Source organism: Notolabrus celidotus, chromosome 10 (genome assembly GCF_009762535.1).
Source record: "Notolabrus celidotus isolate fNotCel1 chromosome 10, fNotCel1.pri, whole genome shotgun sequence".
In the NCBI taxonomy this organism is placed as follows: Eukaryota; Metazoa; Chordata; class Actinopteri; order Labriformes; family Labridae; genus Notolabrus; species Notolabrus celidotus.
Window position 1 is genome coordinate 4,299,023 of NC_048281.1, and position 13,608 is coordinate 4,312,630.

The 13,608-nt window shown below is 40.5% G+C and overlaps 1 protein-coding gene across 2 annotated transcripts in view; it reads right to left on the minus strand.

Moving 5' to 3' along the window:
- The window catches only part of LOC117820823 (neuropilin-2-like), a 136,257-nt gene that overhangs the window by 95,216 nt on the left and 27,433 nt on the right, over positions 1 to 13,608 (minus strand). For both annotated transcript variants that reach the window (XM_034694761.1, XM_034694762.1), the window contains exon 3: positions 343 to 524. In XM_034694761.1, coding sequence (XP_034550652.1) covers positions 343 to 524 — 182 coding nt within the window. The remainder of the gene's footprint in view (positions 1 to 342; positions 525 to 13,608) is intronic.

Below are 13,608 nucleotides of genomic sequence, written 5' to 3' on the forward strand. Positions count from 1 at the left end.
TGTCAACTCAAAGATAAAATGCCAGAAAATGAAAATAGAAATGTTAATTTTGTACACACAGGCTGTTTATTTTTTCTTCTTGTTTTTAACCCTCATTAAATCTGTAAGAAGTCAAATATAAAAAAAAACAACATGTATGCTCGAGTGCTTCATTTTATCACATACAGTTATGTAAAGTGTGTTCATGTTAGGGTCTCTGGGATTTGTAAAATAGTCATTTTTAACTACATCTTTTATCTATGATGGCCCATTCTGCATGACAAGCTTGCATTGAGTGTAATATTTGTTTAAAGCAAACATGTGCCTGTAAAAACAATAAAACCAACTGTAGCACTTATTTACCTGTTTTGAAGATTTCGTAGCGCAGCGAGAAGCCTGCCCCCTGGTGGGCGTAGTCTGATACGAACTTGATGTGGAGTGAGGGCCCTGAAGATATGATGGGTGCAGGGGCGATGTTGCTGCAGTGCTTCCCCAGGAGGTCGGCTGTCTCTGAGTTCCCATCATGGATCTCCACATAATCGTACCTGCAGAAAACAAACATATACTATTGAATACATTTTCTCCTTCAGATGGATAGTGACTGGTAGATTTTGCACTACTTTATGAGTGATCTAGAATTTGCAGCTTTTGCAATCATCACTTTCAGTTCAATGCAACATCACAGGGACAGCTCTACATATGTGATGACATTTAAAGAATGCCCAAGAGGTGTTCTGCAGAGTTTAGAGGAGACTTTAATTCAAGGAGAAGGAAATGATTCCCTTCTAGCAAGCAGTTTTGAGAAATTGTCATCGTTATTAGCCTTTTTTTTGTCTTAATTAGTTTTTTCATTTGGCTTGAATTCCATTTGGCTTCAAAACAGAAGCAATAAGCTAATTATTTGCATCCATCAGCTAAAGCGACTTTAGAAAGCAAAGTAACTATCGGCAGAAGCTCTGGTGTGATTGCAGTTTAAATGAATGCAGAAGACATTGGCAGCTCACAGATGGTGGCAGAGGAAAAGAACCACCTGCATGAGGAAAAATGAAGAGGAACCTTCTTCAAATTCTACAACTGCTCTGTAATGAAGTGATTATATACTCCAAGTGCTGCGAGCTTCACGGTCTACGGAACACCATTTTATGGATTATAACTGTATTATAATACAAACAAAAGGAGAGTGTGAATGTAAGATGACGTCCTCTCTTTCAGCTCTCACAGGGGAACAGTGGTGTCCCATGTGCGCTGCATTACAGATTCAAAGGGAAACTGATTCCTAATCTCACACAACTAATTTACCTCATTTCCTGCTTGTTACTTTCAAAGCAAATTACAAGTGATTCTTTTTCAAAGCAACGCAATGCTTTCAAAAGAAATTATAGCCAAATGAGCTTTGTATAGTGCGAGAAAATCGATATAAGACAGGGAAATGTACCCACAGGTGTTCTGCTTTATGTTATGCAGGGTTAAAGTCAGAGTGTGAGAATGTATGTGATGGTAAAGTCTTTTGAACTACACATGAACCCTCCAGCCTTTGAAGCTGATGTGGATTGATGTGGAACAAATGACTCTAGTTTACATCTATGCCCAGGTCTAATTCAATAATGTTTGTAACTCAGCCTGCGGGCGGCCAATCTTCAGACAAATTCACATTTTACACTTTTACAGCAAATTTAGTTTGCCTGAGTATTTTTTTCCTGACTCCTCTTTCCTTAGAAATATCTTACACGTTTGCCAACTACTGAAGAGTGAAACATAACTAATCATGTTTGTACTAAATGAAAGAATACACTGAATATGAATAAAAGGACTCCTGATACATTATGACTAACCACACATTAATGGGAATATTGGTTCCCCTGTCGTAGCACAACAAATGCTCCTCTGACTTTGAAGATTTCTCATTCTTACAAAAGCAGCAAAGATGAATGACAATATCAAAACTCATCCCAAATATACATTTTTGCTTAGCCCAATCTGTCAGCAGAGAGGCTGCCTGGCACATTTTCTACCCTTAAAAGGAGTATTCTGACGTGAAATCTATTTCCATTCCCATTTCTTTCATGTTTTCTGACCACAAATGTCACACTCCGTCTCCGGACCCCCAGCAGGAGTGTTGCCTCAGAGTCTGGATACCAAAGAACACACCTGCCTGCCTCTAAAATAGCTTCCTGGAAGGAAATTCCTCGAGCAACATGCCATGAAAGAAGACATTAAGTTCAACTGAAAGTTCAGTCAATTAACTTTCAATTAAAGCAATCCTACATTAAAGAAAAACTATGGCCGGCCTCTTTTTGCACATCTTTGTGTGTCATATCGATCAGCTGTGACCACTGCGCTGTTAAGTGCTCCGATATCGAACTTTCTGTTTCTCTCAAGAACTCCAGTAAAGCTCAAAAGACCTGAGGTATCCCCTCTTTCATGCTTTTGTCTGCCCTTTCATTGAGCCACATCATTATTATTTGCTTTAGAATAGCATTAGTAAGCAATATTGGTCCTCAGCAAGCAGATTGATGAAGGCAGATTTCATGTACCATGGGATGGAGAAGTATAGCACTCTGTGTCTTATTAACACTGTACAGAGACTTTAATGATACATGGACAGAAGAGAGGTGTTACTCTTTCACTGTTTATCAGTATGCTTTCATAAGGCTATCTTTCCTAACCACTTAAGCCAAATCACACACAGACAAACATGTGTGCACATGACTCAGTGTTTCATTTCTGATTGGTTGGATATTAATTACATAATAAATATCAGGTTAAACCAGCCCCCCTAAAACCCAGTGTGAAAACGTGTTAAAAAACGTAATTGAACATATTTGAAAAATGGATAGAAGTTGAGTTCTAATATTTTTACATAGTTTTTAGTATTTACATATGGTCTGAAATATCATAGGTAGAACATTTTTGTTGATTTGGGTTCCCGGGGCCTTTAAGTTACAGTGACAAGTGTTTTATTCCCCACTTGGAAGGTTAATCACCTTAATAGGGCTGTGTTAATAACATTAATTTAATGTAATATTATACACTTTATTAATCCTCCAGATAAATGTAATGTTATTCTGTTAAAACATGCTACACACATACTGAAATACACTCAAACATTAATGAAGAGATGCAGAGTGAGGGGCCTGCACACAGAGGTTTGTCCCAAGCAGGATTCAGTAGCTTGCTAAAGGGCACTTCAGCAGTGCCCATGAAGTGAACTGGCACCTCTTCAGCTACCAGCCCAATTCCAAACCTAGTCCCTAACAGGACTTGAACCATCCCTCTGGTTCCTCAAACAAGTCCCTGCATACTGAACTTCTGCCACACCAAATTAGGGGGCTAGTTAGTGTGATCATTAAAATACACATTTTAAAGTACATTCTCTCAGATGGCAATAAAATATACAAAATCTTACAAATACACCAAACTGGTTTGAAATGACTTGAGGCAGGAGCTTTAATCCTGCTTATATTGTGATGTTGTAGAACTCCAAATGTTTTAAAGAGATTTTTCATACATGTATCTGAGTCTGTGTGTTCATTGTATTTATCTTGTTATGTCTGTCCTGTAACAGTAAGATATGAAGACGCCACAAACTAAAAGAGTCATAGTTCAACACTGCAGGACCACAACAGCTTCAGAAAGAGTCTGCCAAGTGTCCAGATGAGAACTCTATTGTGCATAGACACAGTGTGAGATCTGCATAGACACGCAACACAGTGTGTGTCTGTTTTCTCTCAGTCTCACATGGTTCTAGTCTGTCTGTGTTTGTGTGTGTGTGTCTTCTGTGTTTTTCTGACAGGTGAGGAAGCCCCTGACATAATGAGGGTCATACACCTCCCACTCTCCCATCATGCTGTGTGTCCGCTGTGTGTGTGTGTGCCTGTATGTGTGTGGGTATGCATGCGTGTGTATGTGTCACAGTCCCTGTCATATTCTCCCAAGAGAAAGCCTCATCCCCTGCGACAGTTTCCTCCTCCTCTTTTCTGTTCTGACAACTTTATTTAACGGCTACTCGTATCCAGACAAGATCTGTTTTTTTCTTTCTTCTCCTGGCTCACCCTCCCCTTAATTAGTTTTCAGTGTTTCACTTTCCAAACCTTTCCTTGTTAAAAAGCATTTTTGTCTCTTTTTTTCCCTCTACATGTCCCATTTTCCTCTTAGCTATCTCTAATGTTCTGTCAGGCACATAAGCAGTGGCCAAGAGCCAATGTGTGGGTGAGACAGAGGAGGCAGAGATGGGGGACGGAGTGGATATTAGAAATTGTGGATATCTGAATGTAAAACTGCCCTGTATTTGCAATATGTTGATATTGACAATGGAGGATGAGCAACACCACCGTTTTTTTGGTTGTTTGTCTTCAAGATGAGGAACAGGCAGTCAGTTAAGTCTCTTCTTCTTTGTCTGATTTCTGCCAAGAACCAATACAAATGCACACCACTGCAAAAATCCCATGAGAATGAGGCTCCCATAATTTCTGTCCTGCCCTCCATTATCACCTCACTGTATCTTAAATGAGCCAGTTTTTTTGGTTCACCTTTCTCATCAAAGTGATCTATGTATCTGACATATTAAAGTGCACAAAAGCTGATGTGATCATTGCTCATTGATGCAACCTATTAACCAAGCCAACAGAAGCATTCTGCTCTGGTGCTCTTAATTCACTGAATTACAGTTCCTTGAAAAATACACAATGGCTGTTTTTGAAACGGCCTGCTATATATTACCTACGAATACTGGGTTTGAATTTATCATGTAGTCTGACTATTCTGTTGGATCTGGTCTGCAGTATGCTGAGCCAGATGTCACTGAAATTCCGGTTTCAGAAAGCTGAAGTAAACAACAACCAAGCAGATAGATAACCTTCACCCTTAGCATCACTTATGATTTAGAAAGTCAAGAAGTGGTTTATATGTAATTTAATAATTTTCACAGCACCAAAAAACTGAGTGCCCACTTAAAAAAGAGAAGAAAAACAAAAGCAGAACGATCGCTGTGCATTATGGGAAACAGTATGCGAGGGAGACTGGTCCGATGCATGCTGTGAAATTTTCCCGAATCAGTATGACATCCAGGTAGTTTTGGCATACTGCAGATTTTGCTCTTGTTCACATACTACATACTCAATTTTGGCCGAATCAGTACATATTGCTAATATAGTAGGCGGTTTCGAAAACAGCCAATGACTGGGTGACAACTTCAGCTATAAAGTCTGATTGCTCTACATGTTCTCACTCTCAAATCTTCCACAGAGCGCCCCCTACAGGCCTGGAGCATTTCCGTTGTAATGTACAGTATGTATTTGAATCATTCATCTTTTGCAGGAGTTTTCTGTGGAGTTTTCATATTTGCATCATTTATATATTTGCACCATGTTTGCTGTTAATACAGTTTATTTGTAGTGCATTCCTGCTATTGCATTTAATTTGGACTTTAGCATATGTGACTGAATGTGCATGGTCTTCAAATTAGTCTCTCGTTTCTCCAACTGAAGATTGACCATGCTGTTACAGATTGTTTAGCCTTGTTGGCCACTTTGCAAAATGTAATGTCTTGGGTTTGAATAAGTACATAAGTAAGTACATATATTGTCATCAGTGCAAGTAAGTTAACTAGGTATTTATTGCATGCTACCTAACCAAAGGAAGTCCACTTACAGAAGTCAACCTTGAGCTTTTGTTTCACACATGAATCAAACCCTTTTCCCTTGGGTTAAGACTCCTTGTGTAAGTTTGATTGACGGATCCCGCACAACCACCACCCCAAGTGGATTCCCAGGCTTTTCATACAACATAGCCAAACTCAAATGCCTCTTAATTTATGACTCATGGACTGTGCTCGCCTTCAGGGTCACCGAAAGTGACATTTATTGACATTGTGGATCACTGTCGAAGGTATTGCATAAGACAAGGTAGGGCTGAGAACAAGCTTATTAGTAATGTTGACGGGAAGACAGGAAGACCACAGGTGGACTAGGGTCAACAGTAAGAGGCTGCTTATTTTAACACTTACATAGCCTCTGACAGTGTCTATGAAGCCTCTTATTTTCCAGAGTTTTGTTTGTCACCCTACAAAACATGGGGCTCCCGTTTCACGAGACTCATTCACCAGCCATTCAGAAAAACCCTGTTTTTAAGTGTTAACCAAGCGCCAAAATCCAGAGAAACAGAATTCAAATGTAGCCGGCACACTGTGGAGGTAGTCAGAGAGAACATGACACTGCATTCACCCCGCCAACTCCTCCCCACAGACAGACAGAGACAGGTGTCCCTCCATCCCTTCCTCCCTCCCTACAGCCCTGGGCCTTTAGGAAAAAAAACACAGAGACATACTAAGTCGGCACACAAACGTGCACGAGAGACCCGCACAAACACACTGCCTCACACATAAACACACTGAGGCACACACAGAGCCTGTGGCCATGCGCTCAGATGGATCCAAAGAAGGGTTTTGAGGTTCCCTCCAATCTGTCTCTGTGTAGGAGGCACACGGCTTCGAACAAACTGTTTAATCCCATCATCTCTCTCTCTCTCTCTCTCTCTCTCTCTCTCTCTCTCTCTCTCTCTCTCTCTCTCTCTCTCTCTCTCTCTCATATAATTCACAGCAGCTAACCAAAGATGTTCCGAGACTTGCCATAGGGAATGACAAGCCGTCTGATTTTGTTTCTCCCACACTTTTCCCTGAAATTCTCTTGTTAACAAGGGGTTTACGAGATGTTTTGTTTGTGCTTACAGGAAGGAAATGATGAGGAAATGTTAGTTCCAAAATGTGTAACAAGGTACAGATGAATTGTTTGTGCAGATTTAGTTAAGGAGGTAGGAGTCAAAGTAATAGATTTGACTTCATAGGGTTCATGCCTGATTGTGTACATGTGGGGGCTGGAGAGTTTCCCTGGTGAGAAAGTTCTCCAAAGGCAGTCTGACGTGAACCAAGGAAGAGGTTTGTGTTCGGATACACTTCCACCCCTCCTCCCAGGCTCCTGCTCCTCCCTTCTGTCTTGGTTTTAATTGCCTTTCACACCTCCAAGTCTTTGGGTCAGGAGTTGTCTTCTTACACCTGCACATTTCTTTCAAACATCAGGGGTGCTCTAAACAGCAGACGGAGCGTCTGCAACCCAGACATATGTAAACACATGGACACACGAGAGCACAGGAACTCAGAGCAGGCCTGACTTGTACTAACTTGACAGAATGAAGGTTATAAATCCTTGCTTGGTCTAAATTGAGGATTCTTTTGTGGTGTTTAGTTGTCTCTTTTTGTGTGTGTGTGTGACGAAATCATTACCTCATCTTGAGCTAAAACTGAACTGTACCCTTATGATCCGATCACTAAGAACACAACATGAAGTCTTTATAAGGTTAGCAGTTCAAGATGCTCAAAAGGGAAGTGAAATCATTGGTGGCACAAACATTTTAGAAGGAACTGAAACAGTCCACTATGAGTGGATACATAAATATATTTACACACACACTCTTCTCTGATCCAGCCATGTGAATACTTGACCAGTTTAAGTTAGATCCATTTCCAAAATGTATTTTAAGCTGTTCTTGAGGAAGTAAAACTGGACTGTTGTGCACTTTGCCAGGACATGGGGGTTGACTCAAACCTGATGACTGTTACAAGGCATACAGGGCACTTCTCTCTTCTCTCCCATTCTTAATAACCCCTTGTTCCTTCCTTCTATTCACTCCTCTTCATTTAATACCTGGGCTGCCAGGGGTGTACAAAGTCTTCAGCACCTGTACATAAATAACATCTTTGCCAGCTTCTCTCAACTTTCAAAGAAATTTGATCTCCCTCGTTGCCACTTCTTTCACTATCTACAGGTGAGAGACTTTATCAGAAAGAGGTTTCCCAATTTTCCATCCTGCCCACCTGAGACTCACCTTGATCATATCATAACCCTGTGTCTAAAATCTCAAAGAAGGAGGATTGTTAAAATATATGAATATAGTATTTCCATTAATTCCCCGTCTCTAGATATCATTAAACAACGCTGGGAAGGGGAGCTTGGTTTCGGCATTGGGGATGATGTTTGGGACACAGCCCTTAAAAATGTACACTGTTCATCTATATGTGCGCGTCACAGTCTGATCCAGTTCAAAGTCCTGCATCGTCTACTGTAATTCTGCCCTGGCTAAACTGTACCCTAACATAGACCCTCACTGCTATCGATGCAAAATAGTGCCTGCAACCCTTTACCACATGTTTTGGGGATGCTCAGAATTAGATCAATTTTGGTCCTCCTTCTTTAATTTGTTCTCTAAAATATTTAAGAAAAATATTCCCCTCTGCCCCCTCACTGCTATCTTTGGTGTACCCCCAGCAAACATAACCACAACTACCAAACAGAGAAAAGCTCTTGCGTTCTCTTCCCTATTGGCACGACGGTTGATATTGCTGAACTGGAAGAACGCTGCTCCACCCACCCACACTCATCTCGTCCGTAATATAATGTCTAGTCTTCAGTTGGAAAAGATCTGATACAGGGTAAATGGCGCCCTCCAGAACTTCCATAGAACTTGGGATGGTTTCATGAACTTTGTCAAGCATCTTGATGGGCTGCAGTTGGACTGATTAACATCCAGCAGATTTGGTATACTGTTAAAATACTTTGACTGGTAACACTTCACCTATGTGTGCAACTGGAGCCCCCCCCTCCCCTCCCCCCGTGTGTGTGTGTGCGTGTGTGTGTATGTGTTTTTGTTTTGTTTGCTTTTGTTATTTTTTCTAACATTTTAATACACTCCTTAACTTCCTACTTATTGAATATTATTATTATTATTATCTAATTATCTACTTGCTCTATTTACCTATTTTTGTTTTTTTTGGGAGGTTTCTGTTGTTGGTTTAGTGGTGTCTGGTACGTTCCCCCAGCACCCTTGATGTTCCTTTCTAGTCTAATTTTGACTATATTATATTTGTGTCTATATTCAACATCTTATCCTCGATTCTTATGAATGTATGTCCATGTAAAATCAATAAAAATATATTTAAAAAAAAACTAAAAAACAAAAAACCTGATGACTGTTAAAAAAAGCTTTCTAAAGTACTGATCCTTCCCTTTAAGTAAAGCAGTCTATGAATCATCAGTTTCCTTTTGTTTTTATACTCACTCCTGATTCATATTCCCATCGACATGTTCCTCAAGGCAAAGAATATCAAACATGAAACGCCCATCTGCAACAGTTTTAAAGGGACTTGGACATTTTACTAATTGTATCTATACCTAATGCATCCACTTTTAAAAATCATCATGTTTTGTTTTGCATGGACCAAGTTGTATGTTTCATTTTGTGTTAACACACTCCCTTCTTGTTTATGCATTAACCTATGTGGAGTAAAAGCAGCCATGGTCAGTCTGTCACTGGAGCAGATAACAGAGAGTCAGGAGGATGACTGACTTCACTGTTATCAAGTAATAGCCCAGTTACTGCAGATGGATGGACAGTGTGTGTGTGCAGGTTTGTGTGTATGTGTGTATGTCCACCAGAAGTCTCCAGGACGACCAATCGATTCCTCATTAAGGCTTTAACACACATTGATCAGGGTCAGTCCTTCAAAGACACACACACACACTTGCAGGCACACACTCACACACACCCAATACAGTAAGAGACATTGATCAGGCAGACCTTCAGGCCTCAGAGAGTGTGAGTAAGTCAGACCACTAATATTATCATCATTACCTCTATCACCTGTGTGTGTGATAGGAAGAGAGAATTTACAGGAAATCACCTCGGAGCATTACAGGCTTGAAATCTTTTTTCTGTAACCTCAGGATTGTGTCCGAGCACTCTCCATCTACAACGAATAGGGAGGTAAGGATCCACTCAACCCACGACTCGATCCCAATTTTTGGTTCACAATACGATTCACTCACGATTCTCTAACAATTTTCAAGAAAACTAGATTGAACTCAAAATTAAAAATAACTATTATTTCACTTCAATTCTCAGATATGGACAGTTGGGATATGTATTTGTTCTCATATATTTCTTTGTAAACAAAGTCATACTTTTTCATTTTTAAGGTGTTGGAACTCAAATAAAACCACTGCACACTTTTGTTCAGCAACTTGCAAAAAAACTAAAATCACCGTACAAAAATACCTTGTTGGAAAATTTCAGAACAATTATAGAAAAATGGAAAGTGAACGATTCTCAAATGAAAGTATTAAATACTAAAACAAATAAGGTCAATCTCTTTAAATTAGGGATGGAAATTTCAAGTATTTTCTGTGATCGATCTTTGGAAATGTTAACGATCAATTATCGTTTAATCATTAAAAAAACATGAATGTTTTCCATGTCAAAAATAATGACAAATGCATTTTTCCCCAAAATCAAATGTTCCTTCCTGACACAGTGTATATAACTGACAGTATTAAACAGCTACAGATCATATTGAGGTATTCAAAATGTTAACATGCTGAATATCAACGTGAGGAGCAGGCTTATAAATAATCTCTGTGGACACATGGTCATAGAGGGAAGACTCAGATTCACAACATGTGGATTTACTGCAACAGGACAACTGAACAGAATCAGATTTTGGACTCAGTGTCCAGTGTTCTCGTTCTTATTGAGAAAATAAGCATTTAAACGAGGTTAGGTGTCAGCCGGGAGCGCAACCGGGTCAGAATCAGTCCGGTGGCAGAGAAAAAAAGCACTTGTGTTACTTATTCTCCACAGTAAACGCAAAGCCATGGAGAACCTGATTCTACACATCATATCAAATCAATCTGCGAGAATGAGTCAGGCATATTTCGCCATTGCCTGTTGACACTGTGGCAAAAGGTGGAGGAGCGCTGAAAGAGGACAGAAATGTCACCATAAATATTCCTACAGAAGTCCTGTTCACCTCAACGTCACCTTCAATGGAAATGTTCAGTATAATGACATTTCTATGAAATAAATGGGCACATTGTTTAACCAGACTTTGTTAACTAATTCATCCTGAGGACAGTAAATAAATCATTTTCAAAGTTATTATTCGTCTGGTGTTTTGGCCTTTACTAGATAGAACAGCTGAAGACAGATCGGGAATGTGGGGAACAGATAGCGGGGGATCACATGCAGCAAAGGGTCACGGCTGGGAGTTGAACAAGAGACCACTACAACAAGCACTATAGCCTCTTTACATGGGGCGCATGCTTAAACTGCCAGGCCAACTGGCTCCCCAAATAAATCATTTTTAAATCAATTAAATAATCTTTCAATCGATGGTTTGTGTCAATGTGATTATTGCTGTGACACAGAAAACATCTGCTTCTCGTCTAGGTCCTGCTCACCCAGTTAGGATTCTGGTTTGCATAACAACCCGTTCAGTATGTAGTAGCTCTTACCCCCCTTCCTATGTTGTTGACACTTCTGAAGCCTGAGGCCATACTTACTGTAGGGACTAAACAGAGGCCTTAAAATTCCACAGAGCAACAAAAAAAGAAATGTCTGGCTTGGTCACTGATGTCTGCTTACAATCACAAAATGTAGAAAGCTGCTGAAGCTTAACACAAAATGATTGGGGGGTTGAAAAAATGATAATTGTTACTTGCTATTTAGAAAAGAATTGTCTTCTACTCTTGGGCCAGTAAATACTGACATTCGTAGTTGACAAGGTTGAACACCTCTAATGGTAAGTAGTAGAGGTTGTTGTTTTTTGTAATTCCCATCAGGCTACAGTCCCTGGCATTCACACACACTCAGAGTTTCACATCACTGCTGCCCTTTCGTGCTGTTGATTTGGAGAAACACATGGAAGAGATTGTCTGCCCAAACTATCAACCACAGAAATGAAGGGAAAGCTCAATATTTCTTGTTTTTCAGACCAGTGTGAGTCATTCCATCTCAAAGACTTTCTTCACAACAGCTTAAGTAAAGCTTGATGTGAGAGTTAACCGTTAAAACTTCTTTTTATTTGTTTTAGCAGCTGTTTGCCTGAAGGAAACCGCCGTTGTTCTTGCATGTATCTTTAGATGTCTGATAAATGTCTGGTTTCCGGCAACAGTAACAAAACATGAGGGAATAAAACCCTGATGCCATTTGAAGAGGGTGAAAGCATCATTCACATCATTTACAAGAGCATCTATAGGAGTCAAAGAAAAGTAGAACTGCTCCAAAGGTGTTCCCTCAGCTCCTCTCTCTGTCTCTCTGTCTCTCAGCTTTGTTCTGATGTACCTGTCCAGACAGATGACTCTCCTGCTGGTAGAGTCACTCTGATGCTAATTCAAACATGCAGCCAGCTGCTAAATGTCCACAGTCGGTAACTGAACATCCACTGTCACTCCAAATGCAGTTCCTCTCTCTGTCATACAATCTCTTCATCTCTTCCTCCAACTTCCTCTTCTTTCCTCTCTGCCCTGAGGCCAGTGTCGCATCACATCAATCCAACCTTTTGCTCTGCTCCTGGTCATGTCCTCCAGACTTTTACCCCCAAGTAAGATTTGTGTGTGTGTGTGTGTGTGTGTGTGTGTGTGTGTGTGTGTGTGTGTGTGTGTGTGTGTGTGTGTAAGTTCTAATATTCTACGATTTCTAGCTCAATGCATGATGCTTACAAGTGCAGTGTGTTTCACAAGGTTGCTATGAGAAGAATCAAATCACACTGATACAGTTGAGGGGAGAGGAGAAAAAAAGGAGAGGAGAGGAGAGGAGAGGGGAGGGGAGCGGAGGAGAGGAGAGGAGAGGAGAGGAGAGGAGAGGAGAGGAGAGGAGAGGAGAGGAGAGGAGAGGAGAGGAGAGGAGAGGAGAGGAGAGGTGAAAAAAAAGGAGAGGATAATAAAAAGGAGAGGAGAGGAGAATAAAAAGGAAAGGGGAGAAGAACAAAAAGGAAAGGAGAGGAGAGGAGAGAAGAACAAAAAGGAAAGGAGAGGAGAGGAGAGAAGAACAAAAAGGAAAGGAGAGGAGAGGAGAAAAAAGAGAGAGGAGAGGAGAATAAAAAGGAGAGAAGGAGGAAAAAGTGAGTAGAAGAAAGGAGAGAAGGATACAATGAAGAGGAGAGGAATAGAGATAAGTGTAAAAAGAAGAGGAAATGAGAGGAGGGTAAAAAGCAGATGAGAGGAAACCAGAAGGATAAAAAGGGGATGAAAAGAAGGGAAAGGAGGATAAAAAGAACAGGAAAGGAGAGAGATGAGATGAGGTAGAAGGGGAGGTGAGAAAATGAGGAGGATAAAAAGGAGATGAAAAGAAGGGAAAGGAGGATAAAAAGAACAGGAAAGGAAAGGAGATGAGGATAAAAGGGGAGGTGAGGAAATGAGGAGGATAAAAAGGAGATGAACAGAAGAGAAAGGAGGATAAAAAGGAGATGAGAGGAAAGGAGAGGAGAATAAAAAAGGTAGGAGAGGAGGGGAGAATACAAAGGGAAAGGAAAAAAGAGGAGAGGAGACAGGAGAGGAAAGAAGCGGACAGAAAAAGAAGAGGAGAAAAGATGAGGACAGAAAACAGAGCCAGCCAGCATGAAGTTAAATGATTGATTGAGGCGGAGTACAAAGACAAGGTCTAAATCATTAGTGAAACCATTATCGTTGACTGCAGCTTCTCTGTCATATAAATCACTTCTTAACTCACTGCTATACTCCACACTTATTGTGTAAGCCACATCACCGTGAAGCAGCGGACGTGCCTGTCTGCTTGTCGTTGTTT